The sequence below is a fragment of the Bombyx mandarina genome, chromosome A1 (genome assembly GCF_030267445.1).
Source record: "Bombyx mandarina strain Sakado chromosome A1, ASM3026744v2".
Taxonomy (NCBI): domain Eukaryota; kingdom Metazoa; phylum Arthropoda; class Insecta; order Lepidoptera; family Bombycidae; genus Bombyx; species Bombyx mandarina.
Window position 1 is genome coordinate 19671773 of NC_143234.1, and position 21922 is coordinate 19693694.

Sequence of the window (21922 nt, forward strand, 5' to 3'; positions counted from 1 at the left end):
AGGCTAATATTGACGTGTTGGACTCCCTACGCCACTTGCGGGGGCGTTAATGATGAGAATCTTTGTGGGGGTGAGAAATAATAATGTTAATTTTAAATGCCCAGCGAAGCGGACGGGTACAGCTAGTTAATTATAATTTTAGATTGATACAGTATTTTTACGAGTTTTTGGTGTGTCGCTATTAATGTTGGCAAATCGATTCCAAGATTCAATGGCTAAGCAGTCTCAACAAAATAATTCTGTCAAAACGAAATGGTTTGTTATTTGTTGAATGCAATGTATGGATTTTAATACGACTGTTTTGCCAGACTTTATTGGACTACCGAACAATGCATTTATAAGACATGAAATTTATTAATCTCTTGTTTCAATAGCTGTTTGTAGTTTTGTAAGATTTATTTTGTCTTGTGTAATCAAACTCTTCTTTGTATTACTAGGCTACTTTGGTGTATATTGTCCGTGGGTAACCTGAGAATTGTCACAAACTGGTGACGTTGTAGATAAAGTAAATTGCAAAAGGCCTCGTAGATGCCATTGCTTTTACCAAATGTTACGACGACCTTAGTTAAAAGAAGAATACGATCAAGAAGGATCAGAAAAAAAATTGAAAATTTTTATGACATTCATTTTTATATTGGTGGGCTATAAATAAATACCTATCAGCATTTTATCCGGTTTTCTCGAGTCGTAGACATAATTAAAATTAATTCTACGATTTAATATAATATGCTTTTTATAGTTTTTTTTTACACGGACGTCGGGCCACGAAAACGGTAAAGTATGCGAAACTCTTCTTCTTTTTCTCCACCTTATCCCACTAGGTGGGGTCGGCACAGCAAATTTTTCTCTTCCATTCTCTTCTATCAGCCGTCATCTCAACACTCACTCCTCTCTCTCTCATATTATCATTCACACACTCCATCCATGACCTCTTCCCCCTCGAAATAGGTATTCGAAACGTCGCATATAATAATTGTAGAAGCGAAAGGGTATTTGGGTTAAGCGACATGTTTGCAACTTTACAGGAGACTCAGATTCAAAGTTTAAAATTTGGAAAAAATATCATACCAAAAAAACTTCTTTAGCTATTTGAATGGGGTAAACTTAACTGAAGTTCAATTATAAAAAAACGTCGAACTGTTGATGCGAATACTAAATAAAACGGACCTTTAATTACAAAGATAAATATCGAGCCAAATAACCTGTCACCCTACGATATAATTAATGAAGAAAAAAACGCGATATTAAACTGTAAAAGATATTTTAATTAATGTCTGTCAGATCTTTGAATTGCAATTTAAATATTGTATTACAACAAGATAGAACATATCGGCTAGTATTGATGAATAAAAATAAAATAATACACTTTTGGTGATTTATTGAATACATTTATTTTCAGTAGTGACAACATATTAACAATAAAAATGAATTATTCTCAATTTAAATCAATCGAAGGATGTTCGATAACTTCTACAATTTAATAATACAAATACCACGAAGTTGTCAGAGATATTTAAACTTTTTAAACCAACATATTTTTAAAGTGTTTTATTTACTATCATGCTATTATGTATTGCACAAATAAATAATATATTATGGATTTATTTTAAATACTTATGTTACTGCGGATGTTGCATGCAAAGCTAACATACAGTCATAGCAAAAGACATTTCAAAACACAAAACGAAGAAAAAAAAAATTACAGTTTTGACAAGATGTAATTATTTTTTTTGGAATTTACGAAACTGCAATAGCACACTTCGCACTGTTATTGACGTTCGAACGAAAACAAAAAACTGTATTGATTATTATTAATTTTTTTTATTAAATTGTTTCGGGTTTTATTTCCAGATGCGTCTGCTTGCGTTAACGTTGCGCCAACACACAATATATTTTATAAGCTCTAATATATAACAGAATTTTTTTTTTAAATAATCAAAAAATAAAATAATCAAACAGCTCATATTATTACACTATAGAACTGACTCCAGTTGCATTAAGGCATTTACGTCGTTGATGTCCACGGGCTCCGGTAATCATTGTCGTCTTACCATTGCTCAGGTCCAAGCAAAAGAAATAAATATGATTTGGGGTCTCATTTCGACTTCTCTAAACCTACTGTAGACTGTACTTATGAATACTCATTTCCTACGCTCGCGTTGGCTGAGTTTTGGCCAACATATATTGGCTCTAGATTAAATCACACAATTTGACTACCGTGTACTTATTTTTGTGCATTTGACGTAAATTTAGTCTTTGGTACTTAAGGAACTAAACAGAACATGGTACTTTAATTATTAATAAAACAAAATTGTTAAGGTTTGGTCCATTTTCTTTAAATATATTAAAAAATTTAAATAAATATCGCATTAATTCTTTATTGAATAGGTTAAGTTATTATAACTAACTATTAGACATGATATTCCGCCATGTTTTCCCCAAAACAAAAACAAAAAAGATACCGCAAAATCCAGACTAAAATATATTGGAACTAAAAAAGTATGTATCATTAACTTATAATCGATTATATATTATAAATATTCCGTGTACTTATCTCATACAACTTTCAAATTAAATTGAATATAGACACATGAATAAAGAGATATTTACCAAATTAAATAATAATGTTGTAAACTTAAATAAGCTTAAGTTAAGAAAGATTAAAGTATTAAAATTAAAAAGGACCATAATAATAATTAGTGTGTTTTATAATTTAATTAATAATTCATTTTAAACCACAGCGAGATCAGTTATTAATGAAATTCGTTTTAAATTGTATCTAATATATATAAATAAATTAAATGTAAAAAGTAAATGCAAAGAGAATGTATGTAAAATAGATAACACAATTTAGTTGTACTTATAAATAAATATTCTAAACTATATATTAATCTTATATCGTAATTTAAATAAAAATACTGCTTCAATTGTTAAATAAATAAAATTTTGTCTTACATAAAAATATTTTTTATAGTATAAACCAACTTTTTTTTTGTCAAGCAACATTTTTATTTTTTCATTTTTTATCTTGGCAACATTTATTTTATTTTGGAAATTTAAATATTCCTTTCATACTTTAGGATGATTAGAGATTCAGTTACACATTTCAAAACGAAACTTGCAACATTTATTTGTTGATGTAATGATTTATAATAAAATATGTGGATGAATAATTCAACATTTCAAAGGCATAACTATATGAAGTTCCTTAATGTGATTCTCATGTTACACGGTTTTAAAGCCATATTTTGTTTTATTTATAGTAATTTGATGGCAGACTACAATTAATCGACATGAAAGACCAATTAATGAATTTTTAGATAGCATCCCTGAACGATCACCTCATTAGTGGCGGACAGCCTTACCATGGCGCCCGGCTTCGGTTCCCGGTCGGTCAAAGACATTTCTCGATGTCTATAAAAGCTTTTAGCGTATGAGCGTTCGTGAGCGCTCGTGAACACACTTCATAATTTATCACGGAAAGCCTTAATTTGTTAATTTGATGCGTTTTAAATAACATAATTCGACGCTTGTCGTGGCCTAAAGGATAAGACGTCCGGTGCATTCGTGTTGAAGCGATGCAACGGTGTTCGAATCCCGCAGGCGGGTACCAATTTTTCTAATCAAATATGTACTCAACAAATGTTCACGATTGACTTCCACGGTGAAGGAATAACATCGTGTAATAAAAATCAAACCCGCAAAATTATAATTTGCGTAATTACTGGTGGTAGGACCTCTTGTGAGTCCGCGCGGATAGGTACCACCGCCCTGCTTATTTCTGCCGTGAAGCAGTAATGCGTTTCGGTTTGAAGGGTGGGGTAGCCGTTGTAACTATACTGAGACTTTAGAACTTGTATCTCAAGGTGGGTGGCGCGTCTACGTTGTAGATGTCTATGGGCTCCAGTAACCACTTAACATCAGGTGGGCTGTGAGCTCGTCCACCCATCTAAGCAATAAAAAAAAAAAAAAAAAAAGATAAACATAACTAAGCGACAATGCGTGAACTTTACAGTAGATTAATTTTAAGTTGAAATACCTGAAAAAAATTCTATTTTAACGAATCTAGCTGTAGGATTGAAATGATTTTTAATAGACCTAGATATATAATTTTTTTTGCGCATCGAATATGGTTATTGCCTATCATTTATGTACAAAGCAGTTATTGTCGCTTAGTCACGTTTGCCTTTCAAGCGTCGATATGATTGAGACTATCGTAATTTTTGGTACCACAATGAGTCTTAAACGGATCACAGCCGAATGCGCGAATTTTCGCTGGTCACCTAAGGCAACTCCTTAGCCTGGTTCAGTAGCAAGCTCTTGGCCTGTCCGAGGTACACATTGTCCGATTTCGAAGGTCCTCCCAGGGTCATGTTATATTTCCTGCTCAGGTCGTCCATGAATTCTTGTTTCAGCAACGCGAGACAGCTGTATTCAGATAATAACAGCTCAGATCTAATTACATAATGGTTGTATGTAACGTGTTGGATGTAAATGGAAGGATTTTATTAGAGCCGTGGTGGTAGGACCTCTTTTGAGTCCGCACGGGCAGGTACCACCACCCCGTCTATTTCTGCCGTGAAGCAGTAATGTGTTTGTTTCGGTTTGAAGGGTGGGACAGTGTAACTATACTAAGACCTTAGACTGTTATCTCAAGGTGGATGGCGCGTTTACGTTGTAGATGTCTATGGGCTCCAGAAACCACTTAACAATAGGTGGGCTGTGAGCTCGTCCACCCATCTAAGCAATAAAAAAAAAGAGCCCTACACCCCAGCAGAGGGTGATAGGAAAGAATAATGATATAATGGTTAGGAATTTTAGTTATTACTTTGGTTTTCGCGAGCCGTAGACATAAATAAACCAACTTAAATCGACTCAAATCAAATCAAGTATTGTTTTATACGTAGACATTTGAATTGTTAATTGGAATACAATTCTTGGGATGTGTAGCCGCAACGCCAAATGTGGCACAGACTATCAAATGCCTAATAGCATTCGTTCACTAATACACTCAATCGTTCGCTCACTCATTCTTTCTGTCAATGTTATCGGTCATTCGAAAATGTCTGAGAGGACACCATCATTTGGCCTGTGACAATGTCATTGCCACTCCTTCCACGTGTCTCAAGGCGAATGGCGTAATTCGCGTCGTGAGCCTTATTCATCGGCCACCACTTAGTACTAGGCAATTTAATTTAAACCGATATTTTTTTTTTTATCAAAATTACTTTTTGTTTGTTCTTTTTTATTACCCTTCTAGACAGACGAGCATACGGCCGACCTGATGATGAGTGATTACTGTCGCTCATGGAATCCAGCAATGCCAGGGGCAAAGCCGAGTCGCTGCCTACCGTTAAGGACTTTCGACAAGCTTCGTTTGAAAAAGAACATGTCATAGCGCTCGGGAAGCATCGTGCAGGGAAGCTCATTCCAAAGGCGGATGGTACGTGGCAAAAAATTTATCTGGAAACGCACTGCGGATGAACGTTTTACGGTTTAATTTGGGGGTTTTCTAGTCTATTACTGCCGTGAAGCAGTAATGCAGTATAGTAGCCGCTGTTACTACTATACTGAGACCTTAGAACTCGAAGTGGGTGGCGGCATTTACGCTGTAAATTTCTATGGGATCCATTAACACCAGGTAGGCCGCGAGCTCGTCCACAAATCTAAGAATCTAGGACGGAGGGGGGTGTAGTGTGCGTGTGTGGGGGGGTGTCGGTACGTACACGCGGTAGTGCGGGTCGGCGCGGAAGGCGGTGATGTCGGGCGAGGGCGCGTGCGGCGTGTGCACGAGGAAGGCGGCCGGCAGCACGAGCGCGCGGTGCCCGGTCGCGCGCAGCTCCACGCTGTGCGACACCTGTGCCGCAGACACGGTCATACGTTAGCAGCAACACGAGACTGAAAGGTCTAGCCCTACTAGTCCTAGCAAGAGCCGTGCTTCGCAGAATCTACCACCGGATCGGAAACGCGATCCTCTAGAGAAGATTCGGCGAGAAACTCAGTGGGCTGTCTGTGGATTCATTTACTCGTCGAACGGTGACCTGTGCTTGAAGTACCTAAAAGTACCGTTAGTGGTTCGGGAGGATCCGAAATGACGTGTTTGGGGCGATGTCGACTGTTTTCCTGCAGGATCGGGAATGCAGTTACCGGCAGTCACGACGAGAGGGTTCTCGTGTTGTGCCGCTTTCTCGAAATGGAGATAATTCAACCTAATGTCTCAATGCATACAGCTTATATTCGCGAGTGAAAATATAATTTTGATACTCGCCTTGTTCCAGCCGAAGCCCGAGAATCTGGTGTCGTATTTAGGCACCGACCGGTGCACCACCAGGTAGGGCTCGTAGTCAGACTCCCACTCCACCTACAACCAATTGGGATCATCATCAGGGTGGTTCATATTTTTTTTTTTAAATATAATTTTGGACGTGGCAACCAGTCTTTTAAACCAAGTTTCATATTTTCTCTTAACGTTTTGTTATTAATTTAAGATTTCAATCAAAAGGGATAAAATTAAATGAAACTGTACGAGACGAGATATGGTTTCAGTAAAGTGGTGGTTATTTATTGAGACTCATTCAGTGGAGTTCTTGGAAGATGAACCCATGAAGCTATGTGCAGCTTTGTTTGATTTTCCCACCAAAACACGTTCGGAGATACTTCGGCAATCTCGGAAACTGCGGGCAGTACATATTCATACTCACTGTGTTACCCATCCTTCATGTCAGTGCATACCTAATACAGTTAGTGAAGCAAAACTACTACTACTACTGCTCCTAGACGCACACACACACACACATACGTACACATACACACGCACGCACGCACGTACGCACAAGCACGCACGCACGCACGTCAACTAACTGACCTCATAAGGCGCAGTGGCGGTCATCCACCTCGTGTAGTTGGTGGCCCGGTGTCCCCGCGGCCACTCCCGGGTGCGGAAGGGCGCGACGTCCCCGGCGCCGTGCCGCGCCGCCAGCCGCGCCAGCAGCGCCGCCTTGTCGCGCGGCACGGACGCGCGGTACCGCTGCGTCTCGAACGCGGGCACCACCAGACACTGCGACACAATCCGTTTCCTCTACCCATGCTACTCACCCCGAGGGGCTGTATCGGTTTGTACTTTTTTCTCCTACCTACGCCGAAAGTTCGGTTTTCGTCTCGCTGTACAGGGAAGAAAGTGTAACTTTTCCTCCCTGGGTACAAGTGCGCATGCGCGTTAGTGTCTACGTTTGCTCTCCCGCACCTAAAATTCTCCGCCATTGTTGTGCTCTGGTAATTTGCAATATTGTGTTTGGTGTAAAAGTGAAATAAAGAAAAGGCAATAAAATTTAATAGTGAAGTATTAAACAAAGATGAGTTCATCAGACAGTTCTTATTCAATTAGTAGTAGTTTATTTAAAAATAAAAAAATTGTTAAATTGTTTTTTTACTAGTATGGGGGTGCTCCGCCCCCCCTACCCCCTGCCAGGGCTTCGCCCCTGGACCACACCGGAGCTTCGCTCCTGGACCCCGGCTCGGTACTCCACGAGCTTTCGGCCTCGTAGGAGAAAAAATAATATGTGCACCGCGAGAAAAAAGTAGGACATCTCATCCCGCGTGTTTGCAAATAGCACAATGTACTATTAAAGTCGTCGTGGCCTAAAGGATAAGAATGATAAGATATCCGGTGCATTCGTATCGAGCGATGCAACGGCATTCGAATCCCGCTGACAAGTACCAATTTTTCTAATGAAATAGTACTTAACAAATGTTCACGATTGACTAACACGGTGAAGGTGCAATGAAAAATCCAAACCCGCAAAATTATTATTTGCGTAATTACTGGTGGTAGGACCTCTTGTGAGTCCGCGCGGGTAGGCTCCACCGCCCTGCCATATTTCTGCCGTGAAGCAGTATTGCGTTTCGGCTTGAAGGGTGGGGCAGCCGTTGTAACTGTACTGAGACCTTAGAACTTATATCTCAAGGTGGGTGGTTGGTGGCATTTAGTAAAAAGCGATTATTTCAATATTCCAAACAGACACTCCAATTTTATTTATATGTATAGATAATAGAAACATGACAGTGACTGGCCGTAACGCTTTATATGCAAAGAGTAAAGAGTATTAATATGATGCTATAAAGTTCCTTTTTAGTGTCGCTTTTTCGTTTCATCAAGTTTCAAATCGCGCATCGCTACAAAAGTCCCAGACTACGATTACGCAATTATATTTAAGTTTTGATGTAAGTACACTAATATGTTCCAAAAAAAAGTTTTCACTCTCATCGTACCTTTTTCTGTGGATAAGGGTTTATGAGTCGTATCGCGTCCCTGAGATGTTGGTACAGGCCCGCCATTGGGACGAAGTCGACGTCCATGAGGAACACGTAGGGCGTGTTCACATTCTCCAGCGCGACGTTACGGAGATAATTCACCGGGTAATGTACCTGGACGAATACAAATGACACATTTATTTGAGACTAGCTGTACCCGTCCGCTTCGTTGGGCATTTAAAATTAACATTATTATTTATCATCATCTTAATCGGTTCATCTAGAGGAAAGTTTTGAATTGACGCAAAACAAAGAAAAAGGGTGCGTGTACTTATGTACGCGCGTAAGAAGTTATACTTTATTTTCATTTTTTTTTTTAATATTAAATAATTAATAATAAATATTTAACGTTAATAATTTAATAATATTTAGTATGAATTATATTAAATAATAATTTTGTCATTTATATTACTAAAAAATGAATGCTAATAACACTTTTTTTTTACAAATGCACATGCGCAAAAGTTCACCTGCGGCTATATTCAGACTCGCCAAGTTACGTCGGTCGTATTGTAATGAGCGATTTAGTGGGCAACTTCATTCTGTTAATTTTGTGTCACGGTGCGCGCGCATCGTATAATTTCACTCTCATCAATTTTTCATAACGCGCCTAAAGAAGTATAACTTCAAAAAAATACAACCTAATTGAGAAACCTTATTTTGAAATCGGTCAAACGAAACTAATTGCTCTATTTTATTGTCTTAAGCAACTTTAAATCTTTTACATTATCCAAGTTTAAAATAATAATAAAACTGTCATTCATATAAATATTAGTTTGCTGACGAGTTGTAATATTTATTATTTATTGTTAAATTATATCACTTATCATTTTTTTTAAATTAATGTAATATTCAATAAGATTTACTATCATAATTGTTCGTAAATAATAATGATTACTGTTAACTATTAGAAACGTTCAACTTTGTGACATGCTTAATTCTGTTTTAAAAACTCATTTCAAATAATGAATTACATTCGGCTTTATAATTGCAATTTCGATACCTAGTTAATGGTTTCAATAATGAATTTCAATTGTTTTTTTTTAAATCTTCCTTCAGTGTAAGGAATTTTAGAACCTGTTAAGAAATTTTTACTGGTGGTAGGAGCTCTTGTAAGTCGGCACGGGTAGGTACCACCACCCCGCTTATTTCTGCCGTGAAGCAGTAATGCGTTTCGGTTTGAAGGGTGGGGCAGCCGTTGTAACTATACTTGAGGCCTTAGAACTTATATCTTAAGGTGGGTGGCGCATTTACGTTATAGATATCTATGAGCTCCAGTAACGACTTTACACCAGGTGGGCTGTGAGTTCGTTCACCCATCTGAGCAATAAAAAAAATCAGAGATGCTACTAACCGAATCATGTTTGAATACTAAGTGGTATCCGATGTTCTTCCGGGAGCTTAGCGTGTCCGACCAGTCCCGCGTGAAGCTCTCCAGCTTTGTGACGTCACAGTCCGACAAATATATCGCTGCACTTAACGGACCTAAAATTTGATTAAAATCTATTCACGTTTTGAAGTGTTTTTAAGCTAATGCATACTTTTATCGCGGGCTTTGAGCGCGGCGCCGAATCAAGAAATTCCGTAACGAAAATAAAACCTAACACCCCACACTTCGCCTACCATGTAGCTCGCGTTCAACACATTCACACGTTGCGCTTGTGTAGTGTTTGTGAATAAGCGCGTGGCGTGACGTCACACTGCATGCGCATCATGAGAAGTCTGTCCATCGCTCACTCGCGCGGTCTAGCTTAAGAGTGTGAAGGGGACAGTTAATTTTTTGCTTTTGTTAATGTTTATAAATATAACTTGGTCTTATTTTATTATTGTTTTAAACTTAAATTAATATTGTCTAATTATATTTGCATAAGTTGATAAAAAATGCTATGCAATAGCTTTACCGCGGCAGTCCCCGAGTGCCACACGTGTTTTTTTTATTATTGCCCGTGTAGGCAGACGGGCGTACGGTCCATTTGATGGTGAGTGGTTACCGTCGCTAATAGACGTCAGCAATGGCAGGGATAGAGCTAAGCCGCTGCCTATGCAATAACTTAAAACTTCAAATTCATTTTGAATAGTTTGTCACAATCCGCTTATAAGACTTCACACATTACACGTTACAATTAAAAAAATACCTTCCCAATGATTGACAAGTCTCTCCAGAAACTGCAGTCTGTCCATGGACAGCTGCAGAACTAACGTGACGTCGAAGTCGTCGATATTATTGTAGCTGTAGTCCATGTAGTACAAATGAGTACGCAGCTTAATGTTCTGAGCCGAACGAAAACTAACACACAGATCGGAGTAATTTATCTGAAATTAAAAAAAGAGGCATAGTAAGGCATTGTTTGGCATCGTTAGGCATAGTTCCTTAATATATAGAGTATTCATACTTGAGACAAGGATGCTATAAGGCCTAAACTCTCCACTGTGAGAATTTTTTCTAAATCTATACTAATATAACTAGTCAGGTCATAAGTATTGTCACACAGTAAAAACTTTTCTTTTAGAATGCTGGCCACAAAAAAGTTTATTGAATTCGAATTTCGAATTGTTCATGAAAATAAAAATGTATACTTTTAGAATTTTACTCATTTTTAAATATGGAGTGGACGCTTAAAGAAGACCGTGTTGCAGTTATTGCGTTGCATCGTTGCGGTTACGCGCCAATTCAAATTTTTTACATACTGAAAAATTTTAATATAACCAAAAGATTCGTTTATCGTACCATCAAACGATACAATGAAGACTCTAGTGTAGATGACAGGTCAAGAAGTGGTCGCCCTCGGTCTGTTAGGACTCCAGCAGTGATAAAAGCTGTGAAGGCGCGAATTCAAAGAAATCCCAAACGTAAGCAGAAACTGTTGGCCCTTCAGATGGGGTTAAGCAGAACCACGGTGAAAAGGGTGTTAAATGAAGACTTAGGGCTTCGGGCATATCGAAGAAAAACAGGACATCGTTTGAATGCTCGTCTAATGGACCTAAGACTGAAGAGATGCGGCGCTTTGTTGAAGCGATACGCGGGAAAAAAAAATCGGGAAATTCTTTTTTCGGATGAAAAAATTTTTACCGTAGAAGAGAGCTACAACAAACAAAATGATAAGGTGTACGCACACAGTAGTGAAGAAGCGAGCAACCGTATTCCGCGTGTCCAACGAGGTCATTTTCCATCCTCGCTCATGGTATGGTTGGGAGTTTCTTATTGGGGCTTAACAGAGGTACATTTTTGTGAGAAAGGTGTAAAAACGAATGCAGTTGTGTATCAAAATACAGTCCTGACGAACCTTGTGGAACCTGTTTCTCATACCATGTTCAATAACAGGCACTGGGTATTCCAACAAGATTCGGCGCCAGCTCATAGAGCGAAGAGCACACAAGACTGGCTGGCGGCGCGTGAAATCGACTTCATCCGGCACGAAGACTGGCCCTCCTCCAGTCCAGATTTGAATCCGTTAGATTACAAGATATGGCAACACTTGGAGGAAAAGGCGTGCTAAAAGCCTCATCCCAATTTGGAGTCACTCAAGACATCCTTGATTAAGGCAGCCGCCGATATTGACATGGACCTCGTTCGTGCTGCGATAGACGACTGGCCGCGCAGATTGAAGGCCTGTATTCAAAACCACGGAGGTCATTTTGAATAAACTTTAGTGTCATAAGAATCTATGTTTTGTTAAGTTCATTTTGGTATATGAATGGTTACATAATGAATAAACTTGTTTCAATTATTTTACATTAAACATGTGACAGAATTTATGACCTGACTAGGTACAGTGGTTTTTACGGATTTTCCGTTATAACTACTGAACCATGCATCTGATTGACTTGAAACTTGGTATCCATGTAGAAAATATATGTACTTAATGGATAGGCTAATATTTATATGAGTGTGTTGGACTCCCTAATTATAATGACAATAAATAATAATGTTAATCTTAATTGCCCAGCGAAGCGAAGCGAGTAACGATAAAAGGGGTTTTATCATTACTCGTTTACTGTATTTTAAGAAATAATGGTGCTTTTAATTGAAAATGCTCATTCCTTAATTATAAGTATTGTATAAAATTTAGATTGTCACATTTGTAGAAATAATATATTCATTTAAATATTCATGACATTTTAAATAAATAAATTGACTGCTATATGCGAGCTTCAGCTAGCAACAATACTGTAATTGGCATTATCATTAACTTAGAAATATATTAAAAAAGAAAGTTTATTATGGTTTGTGACGTCACTGCCTAAGTGCAGACGTGCGAGTGAGATAGCTATATGTAGTCACAAGACACCCACTCATCCTAATATTAGATTATTATTTAGAAACAGTCTTGCTACGTTATACCGAAATACAATTTCAATTATGCTTTTACGAAAATATTTCATTTAATTATTATTTTTCATTTATAGCTTAGACAGGAGAGGGAGCTCACGGTCCCACCTGATATTAGGTGGCTATCGGAGCCCTAAGGCATCAACAACGTAAAATCCCCACCCACCTTGAGATATGGGTTCTAAGTTTCATTGTTACAGTACAACGGCTGCCCCACCCTTCAAACCGAATCCGCTTTACTGCAGAAATAGGGATATCTAATATATAAAATTCTCAATGTTGTTACCATACTCCTCCGAAACGGTTTGACCGATTTTTAGGAAGTTTTATATGCGTGTCCAGTAGGTCTGAGAATATAATATATTTTTTTCATACCCCTAAGTGGTAAGGGTTGTCCAACCCCAAATATTTATTTTTTATTTTTTGGACAATTTTTTTGTTATAATGCGGCACTATGTGGTTAATGAGGTTTTGTTATTTTTATATTCCCTCATCGTTCACAGCGCTACATGCCTCTTTCACATATTTACGAGATCCTTACACGCTTACAATAAGTTAGTTTTTTTTTCTACACTAGAAATTCCCTAGAAATCTTATATATGGCCAAACAACGTTTGCCGGGTCAGCTAGTAAATATAACTAACCCGTCCGGGCTTTTGTGTATAAAGCTGGAAAAAAACACTATATAGATGGTATCGTAAATATTTAGGGCCAGTCACTATTGAAGTCTGCGGGACGCCTTTATAAGGACGTCGATTTGGATACAAAAGTCACATACCTTATTAGTCAGCGCTTCATTCTGACTGCACGTATGTAGTTTCTCCCTCAACAGATTCCCGTCAAAATTAACATAGCTCTGATATAGATTACGGAAATAGTTCGCGTCTCTGATCTTTATATTGTACTTCGCTGGAGAATTCCAGTGAACGACCTAAAAAAATAATAAACTTATTTTAAACTAGCGACCCGCCCTCGCTTCGCTTCTGAAACATTAAATGTTATTGTTGATAGGCGAAGCCCGCCATGTTGCGCGCGGTACGACAATAACGGGCGAGGCTTGTCTAAAAAAAAGTAGCCGAAGTTACTCCTTATATCATCAGCTACCAATTAGTGAAAGTCTCATCAAAATCGGTGCAGCCGTTCCAGAGATTAGCCGGAACAAACAGACAGACAGACAGACAAAAATTGTAAAAAATGTTATTTTGGTGTATGTACCGTATATATATTCATAATATGCATGTAGTAAAAAGCGGTTATTTCAATACTAAAAACAGACACTCTAATTTTATTTATATGTATAGATTTAAAAACTATTTTGACAGTCATCTATTTTGGTAAATATTATACGGAATCGGAGAACTCTTGTTCTGAAGAGCTGAGTAATCTTTGCCAAGCCTAACTCAACCTATGACGTCACTTGGGGCTAAATAAATGGGCAACATTTGGTCACATATGACATCATGGATTTTTTTAATTTTCTTATTGCCTTTGTAGGCAGACGGTCATACGGCCCACCTGATGGTGAGTGGCTACCGTCGCCCATGGACTTCAGCAATGCCAGGGGTAGAGCCAAGCCGCTGCCTACTGATTCTGATTGGTATTTGGCGTTATCCGAATTGCATTATCTTTGGCAGTCAAAGTTTCTTTATCGATTTCCGACTATCAAATTGTATCATATGGAATACATCTGTTTTGGTTTTATTTCACATCTCAGATCAGCTGACAAGTATAAGGTATGTTTTTTGGTATTTGAAACCTCAAGATACATTAACGTTAGAGTTAGATTTACAAGTTTTTATGCACAATTACAAGTATCTAAAATTTAAGAGGAAAATGTAATAAAATATCTAAATTTTAAGAATTCGGTTAACTATATATATGTTTGTAGAAATAACAAGTACAATTATTATGGTCTATATGTAAGTAACTCTAACCTTGTAAAATAGTTTCGGTTAGTTAGGAAAAATTATACTGAAGGATACATTCAGCAATGAATCCTCACTGATTAGGTCAGAAATGATTCTGTATTATAACTATGTAGACTACTCCGGGACATCATGACCAACTCACATGTGTGTATACTTCCTAAGAGTTTTCTTGTTAGTGGCAACTGGTATACTGGCATTAGTGGCATACGGGCATACTGGCAGCAGTGGCATACGGGCATATTGGCAACAGTGGCATATTGGCATTAGTGGCATACGGGCAATAGTGGCATATTGGCATTAGTGGCATACGGGCAATAGTGGCATATTGGCATTAGTGGCATACGGGCAATAGTGGCATATTGGCATTAGTGGCATACGGGCAATAGTGGCATTCTGGCATACTGGCATTGCTGAAGGTCTATTCCTTGAAAGGCCTTCGTGGCTCTTTGTACCATCATATTCCATTTCGTTCGGTTTACCTGTTACCTCAGGGCAGTTGTAACAGAGTCCGGTGATCAAGGCTACCTAATCTGACCAAAGGTTTGGTAACCGGTCGGGGGTCTTTTCCCTTCTACCTTGCTCACCACAACCAATTTTTCAAGGTTGTCTGGTTGCCGTCAAGCAGTGTGACCAAAGAATTATAGCTAAGAATTTTTTGATAACCGATCGCCAGTGTTTTATTGTCGGTTTATTAAATACAACTTACTCACCTTAACATTATTCTTATTTTCGCGATAACAATTTTTGGACAGTGTCTTCGTCGACATTTGCACATTGTACTGACACTCAATTTTATAAACGTAATTGGGATGTTTCTTGATGATGGCATTGATAATGTCCTGGTCGGCGAGGGTCGTCTGCTTCAGCGACTCTATGTTCTCCTTAATGGCGTTCTGCCATAGATCAGTCCAGTCTATGTTCGTTTTGATCTTTTTCAAGTCCAGCAGCATCAGGCCGGTGTTGAAGCCCCTACCCAGGGCGGGCCATCGCTTCGCCGTGTCGTAATACCAATTGCTTTCGTTCTCCACCAAACCTATAAACTGATGGATGTAAATATTTTTATTATATATAGTACTAGCTGTACCCGTCCGCTTCGCTGGGCATTTGAAATTAACATTATTATTTCTCCCCCTCACAAAGATTGTTATCATTAACGCCCCCGCAATTGGTGTAGGGAGTCCAACACTCATATAAATATTAGCCTATCCATTAAGTACATATATTTCCTACATGGATACCAAGTTTCAATTCAATCGGATGCACGGTTTAGTAGTTATAACGGAATATCCGTCAAAACCACTGTAGATTTATATATTAGTATAAATATGAGTATGGTTAATAAGTTTTTGTTGTTCTAAAAAAACAAACTAAACATTTACTCTAATTATTATAAATACATACTTAGGCAAAATAATATATATTCATTTAAAACGTAATTATAAGTGAACCCACAGGGTTAGGTACCGCCGCAAGGTACTACTTTATAAAACAATCATTGTACAATCCAATTGAGGCTTCGACCGTGTCTCTAGTGCGCTTAGTGCGAGTTTTTTAACGTTCTCGATAGCGTAAAAGTTAACTAAAATTTGTATGGAGTTTGAACAGCGCCCCTAGCGGCAAACGTAGGCAAACGTTCCAACTCCATACAAATTTAAGTTAACTTTTACGTTATCGAGAACGTTCAAAAACTCACACTAAGCACACAGACGGTTGGCGGAATTATGAAAACTACCGGTTCTTGCAGTTTTCGTATTGTATTGTATTGTATTATAGTTTTACTTTACAAAACAAAGACAGTGAGCTTGTTTAGTGATCTTTTTTTTTTATTGCTTAGATGGGTGGACGAGCTCACAGCCGACCTGGTGTTTACTGGTTACTGGAGCCCATATAGACATCTATAGCGTAAATGCGCCACCCACCTTGAGATATAAGTTCTAAGGTCTTAAGCATAGTTACAACGGCTGCCCCGCCCTTCAAACCGAAACGCATTACTGCTTCACGGCCGAAATAGGCAGGGCGTTGGTACCTACTCGCGCGGACTCACAAGAGGTCCTACCACCAGTAACATCATCTACTCAATTCAGTCATTTTTCAAATTAACATTGTTTTCTTTTGAGAAGTGGCTTATTCTCACTTCGATTCTGAACCTTGTATGTATGTATTAAATATCATAATTACAGTATAGTGAAACAAAATCGATTCAGAATGTATTGAAAACGTATAATTCAGTATACATGAATTCGTCACGCACCTGTTCGTTGGTCATGTTCCTGAACATCCTCCAGAGTTCGGCTACGTCACTGAGAAAGGTCAAGTCCGAGTCCAACACAATGATCCGGTCCAGGTTCTCTGGCAGGATATCCGGGAACAACAGCTTGACCAGAGCGTATACACCGGAATAATGACTGTTGGGGATCCATCTGACCTCGGACAACCGATTCTGCGCGTTGTAGCATGTGTATTTTACTGAAACACAAATAAAGCATGTTTTTTATTTTTTATTGCTTAGATGCGTGGACGAGCTCACAGTCCACCTGGTCTTAAGTGGTTACTGGAGCCCATAGACATCTACGACGTAAATGCGTCACCCACCTTGAGATATAAGTTCTAAGGTCTCAAGTACAGTTACAAAGGTTGCCCCACCCTTCAGATCGAAACGCATTACTGCATCACGGCAGAAATAGGCAAGGTGGTGGTACCCACCCGCGCGGATTCACAAGAGTTCCTACCACCAGTACAAATGTAATAATGTGTTATTATTTCCTGCAACTCAATATAGGGTGTCATCACCGTCATGATGATCATCATCAGAGTTAGATTCTTGGATTGGGGTAAGAGATCTATTGCTTTAATATTGATTCGTGTGCGGATAAGACATAAAATATGTTAAGTCGCTGTGACCTAAAGTGTTCTTCGTGTACCAGTATTAAGCGATGTGATGTGACTATGTCGCTCAGACCCGGTTTTTTTTTAAAAATAAAATAGGTACTTAACGTCCCTTCATGAATGACTTTCAATCAGCGTCATATCCTTTAGGACACTACATATTATTTATATGAATGTCGAGTAGCATGTGGGGATAGTTTTTAGTTAAATGGCTAACAATACCAGCTAGTGCATAATAGCAACACATTCAGAGAAAAACTATAACGACTGGAAAATTCCTAGTTTCAATCATATTAAAGTTATTGCAATAATTAGGTGATACGTTTTTAATTCTCATTCAACTCACCGTCAGGTAGCATCCAAGTATCAAATAGCACAGCGACTGTGTGCTCAGCAGTATTATCCACGACCATGTGAAAATGTAACGGATTCTGTCTGTTGTGTAACAACGATTTAAACATAGGAGTGATCAGTCTCGTACATTTACCCATACAAACTAATGCTATATGAATTGTTTCACACAAGGTGCCTATAGAATCTGGTATCTGAAATTTTTTAATTGTTATGATAATTTTAAATCATATTATTGATTAAGAAAAACAAAGATTGACCTGGTTTTTTAAATTGAATTTGTAGATAGATACATTTAGTTCGCTCCATGGTCAGTGGTCATCATTGCCTATGGACATCAGCAATACCAGGGGCACAGACAAGATATCACTATTATTTAATATTTCATTTTTGTTATTGCACATTAAAAACTTAAAACAACTTGCTTTATTTTATTTTTAAAACCGATACTTCTATCTATCACAATCCTGCCTATTTGTGTAATTTGATTTGATGGATGGGGCAGTTGTTGTAGAATATAATTAAGAGTTATACAGCAAAGTTCTCTCAAGGTTGACTGCAGGTTCGCATTTTTGTAGAGTTCAACAACTATTTGACTTAGAATTGCCTAACTCTAGTGATAACAAATAATAATAAAATAACTGATCATAAATGAAACTTGATTACAATTCAAACATGATTTTCAGTTTCTCGCAATATCTATGATAAGAAATGTTATCTTTTCCACATAACAATGCATAGGTACTTTTATATTAATTTGATGAAATACTGGAATTGTTTGATTTTGTTGAAAAATGTAATTCCATTGATAAAGCTTTTTGTTGAAGTACTTATATAGAGGTAAATTTTACAGAAAAAAATTGGAAAAAAGGTGTAATTTAGGGACGTCTGATTACGGAAAACAGACCATCTACATTATTGGATTGTAGAAATTCATATTGTTATCTCATAGTTAAAATTGAAAAATGTAATATATGTAATATCGAAACAGAGATATGAATTAAAAAAAATATGTTTGAAATATTTAGCTTTTTCCTGTATCTGTTACTATGCGGTAATATATTTTTTATTTGTTCTATTAACTATATAATGTTCATGACAAACTGAATTATATAATATATTTTTTAAAAATCAAATTATAGACAGTCAAGTTTCAAGACATAAATGACAGTATAAGCTGGGAAGAGTTATGCTGTTTTTAAAAAAAGGGCAAATTTAACCCTATACTTAAAATATGAATGTAATTATACTCACAACATCCATTTTTCTATACTTAAAAGATGAATGTACTTATACTCACAACAGGAACTTGATATGTGGTAGTATATTCTACTGAAATTTCTTTCATTGCTTGATGTGATAACGTCAACTGTGTTTTATATACATTATTTTGCGACTCCAGTACACTTATCCTCGATATCAACCACCAATAATATATGACGGACACAACGATCCATACGCCAAATGGCATTATTAGCCATGGCCGGAGAACTAAACAGGACAGAACGTTTTTTGTTCTAATATTCATTTCATATGGTCACTGTGCCTGTAATAAAAGTTAAATTTGAAGATATAATTTCTATTAACAATTATTTATAAGACATAGGTTCTCAAACTATTATTTTATTAATATCAATATCTGATTATATTTCGAATAGAGTGGAGATTTTTTTGTCTAACAAACGGTTGGCCCTAACAAGCTCAAGGAGTTCTGTGATGTTGACCTGACTCAGATTCTCTATTTTTTGTGCAGAATTTAAATTCTGTAATAATATTTATGCATAAAAGCAGTCATGGAAACATAATAAAATACATGAACTAATATGGAATAACCACATACTCCACTGCCACTCTCCTTAAATCCTTACAAGTTTATTAAATTTGGAGGTAATATTCCGATAAAATAATTTATACAGTTGGCTATAATAACTAATTTCATAATATAGTTATATTTTTCCTTTACCTTCCTATAACTTTACCTTGTTTAGATAAGTTTTATTATCTTATGATATAATTTTTATATATTAGTGCTTACTGGGGCCCATAGACATCTACAACGTAAATGTGCCACCCATCTTATGATATAAGTTCTAATGTTTCAGTCTAGTTACAACGGCTGCCCCGCTCTACAAACTAAAACGCATTACTGCTTCACGGCAGAAATAGGTGGGGTGGTGGTACTTACCCATGCGGACTCACAAGAGGTCCTACCACCAAATTATGATTTTGCAGATTTGATTTTTATTACACAATGTTATTCCTTTACCGTGGAAGTCAAGCGTGAACATTTGTTAAGTACATATTTCATTAGAAAAGTTGGTACCTGCTTGCAGGAACGCCGTTGCATCGCTAGATACGATTGCACCGGACCTTATCCTTTAGGCCACAATGACTACAATACCTAATTCAGGGTAGCTAATACCAGAAAATTATTAGATATCCAGAAGTTTGTTTTATGCTTCAATCAATACTGATAAATATTTAAAGTTTTCTCTTATAAATGAAATGCTATTTTTGAAGTAGTTAGAATACAATGGCTAGTTGTTGACTAAGTACTTAACAGAGCATCAAACAGTTATCCAGTTTCATATTGAAATAAAAAGCGGAATAAGCACCACGGTCCTGCCTGTTTCTGTTGCAGCTTGAAGAGTGGACAGCAGTTAAATTAGGAGACTTCCACCTCCTATTTCGAAACAGCTTTTTATTGATATTACACAGTCCTTTGTGCAGGCCGTATAGGAAGAAGAGATGCATAAAAAGCTACTCCAAAGAACCAGTATCAATCTGAAGCAGTTAATGCCGCTGGTGTGGTGGTACCGAAGGATCGACCTATCCGGATGCATTACAGGCATACCGTAATGAGGTCCTAACAGGAAAACGGCCAATTTTTATTATTTTCGTATTTATATTTTCAGTCTGTTTCGTAATATTATGCGCAATAATGCGAAAGTTATCCATCTTGTTTTAAATTGGTTTATTTACTGCAAAAAATTCCTTACCTTCCAATAAATAATTTTTGTATGTTTCAAATTGCTTCATCCAGTGCTGCGGTAGTTGCCACTGTAGATTTTAAATATACTGCAGCTGTTCAGCCATAAAGTATTTGTTAACAATAGCTATTAAATACTTTACATAATTACATTTCAATCAATATGAGCGGCTGTTAATTATTCGCAGACGTTTTAAACATGATACATTTATTAATAAATTATAGCTATATACATTCATTGCGTTTTATTTATTTACATTTCCATATTCTGTTTAAAGTTTGACATTAGAGGATTTTGTGGTAAAAATGATTTTGGCAGCTGACGTCATGATTCTGTCAGTGTTGTTTTTCATGTTTATTCAATGAATAGGCAAATGGTTCCGGAACACGTTATCAATTAATATTTAAGGCGAGACTTGCCAGAGAACGTCTTTTTTGCAAAAAGCTAAATAAATTAATTTATCTTTGAAATTACTATAACTTTCATAGTCTTTCTGGTGGAGCCTGAGAAACAAGGAGCAGCGATTTGAATTTCACATCAACGCACTCTCTGTTCGACTCACTAAAGCCAGCTACGCAGAAATGTGTGTTGGGCAGCGTGACACTCGGTCAATTGGTTACTTAGTTTCCATACTCCTACAGAGCAGTTTTAAGTGGTCTTTTTGGGTTTTCTGCCCCGATCCTTAGGCTGGTATGTAAAGGGACTCAAAGCACTAGGGTTAGGATTGAGGCATTGTTTTCTTTGACGGCAGCACTTAACAGCAGAGAAATCAGTATTCCATCGTATACCCTGCTCTATGTTCTGTTTGCACAATGAAGCCTTTGCAGATAGTACCACGACTCATTATGACTAAAAGTTATAATTACGATGCTCAGCAGGTATAAAACCTTTCAACCCAATTTCTATATGAAGACACGGCTGGGACATGATGACCGGTCTCGAGAACGAATCACCGAGGTTGGGCCTTCACTTGTTTGCTCCGAGTCTGCAGGTATCATCGTCTCCGATAATCAACCGCGAAAGCCTCTGTGTTTGGGAAAAAGGCCATCATATTCACCAACACGCACCTCAAAAGAGATGTACAATTTCTAATCATGACTCTGACCGTCATGGCTCGATATAGGTCC

The 21922-nt window shown here is 37.4% G+C and overlaps 1 protein-coding gene across 1 annotated transcript; it reads right to left on the reverse strand.

Moving 5' to 3' along the window:
* Window positions 1-3645: 3645 nt before the first annotated feature.
* LOC114242744 (xylosyl- and glucuronyltransferase LARGE1) lies at window positions 3646-21116 on the reverse strand. The gene is made up of 13 exons (XM_089739755.1): window positions 20805-21116; window positions 19106-19351; window positions 17801-17999; window positions 16820-17034; window positions 15279-15608; window positions 13419-13571; window positions 10446-10623; window positions 9665-9795; window positions 8269-8424; window positions 6866-7057; window positions 6269-6361; window positions 5727-5857; window positions 3646-4428 (listed from the first exon to the last, which is right to left on the reverse strand). Exons 2-13 carry the CDS (start codon window positions 19331-19333, stop codon window positions 4284-4286), a joined length of 2151 nt encoding a protein of 716 aa, XP_089595881.1. The 5' UTR covers window positions 19334-19351; window positions 20805-21116; the 3' UTR covers window positions 3646-4283.
* Window positions 21117-21922: the final 806 nt, after the last annotated feature.

Bases quoted from the DNA above. Each gene is read 5' to 3' on its own strand.
- LOC114242744 (XM_089739755.1), bottom strand. From the start codon at position 19,333: ATGAATATTAGAACAAAAAACGTTCTGTCCTGTTTAGTTCTCCGGCCA. The intron at 17,035-17,800 runs GTGAGTTGAATG...TTTGTGTTTCAG, and splicing joins TACTTGGATGCTACCTGACG to TAAAATACACATGCTACAAC. The intron at 9,796-10,445 runs GTATTTTTTTAA...ATCAAATTTTAG, and splicing joins ACTTGTCAATCATTGGGAAG to GTCCGTTAAGTGCAGCGATA.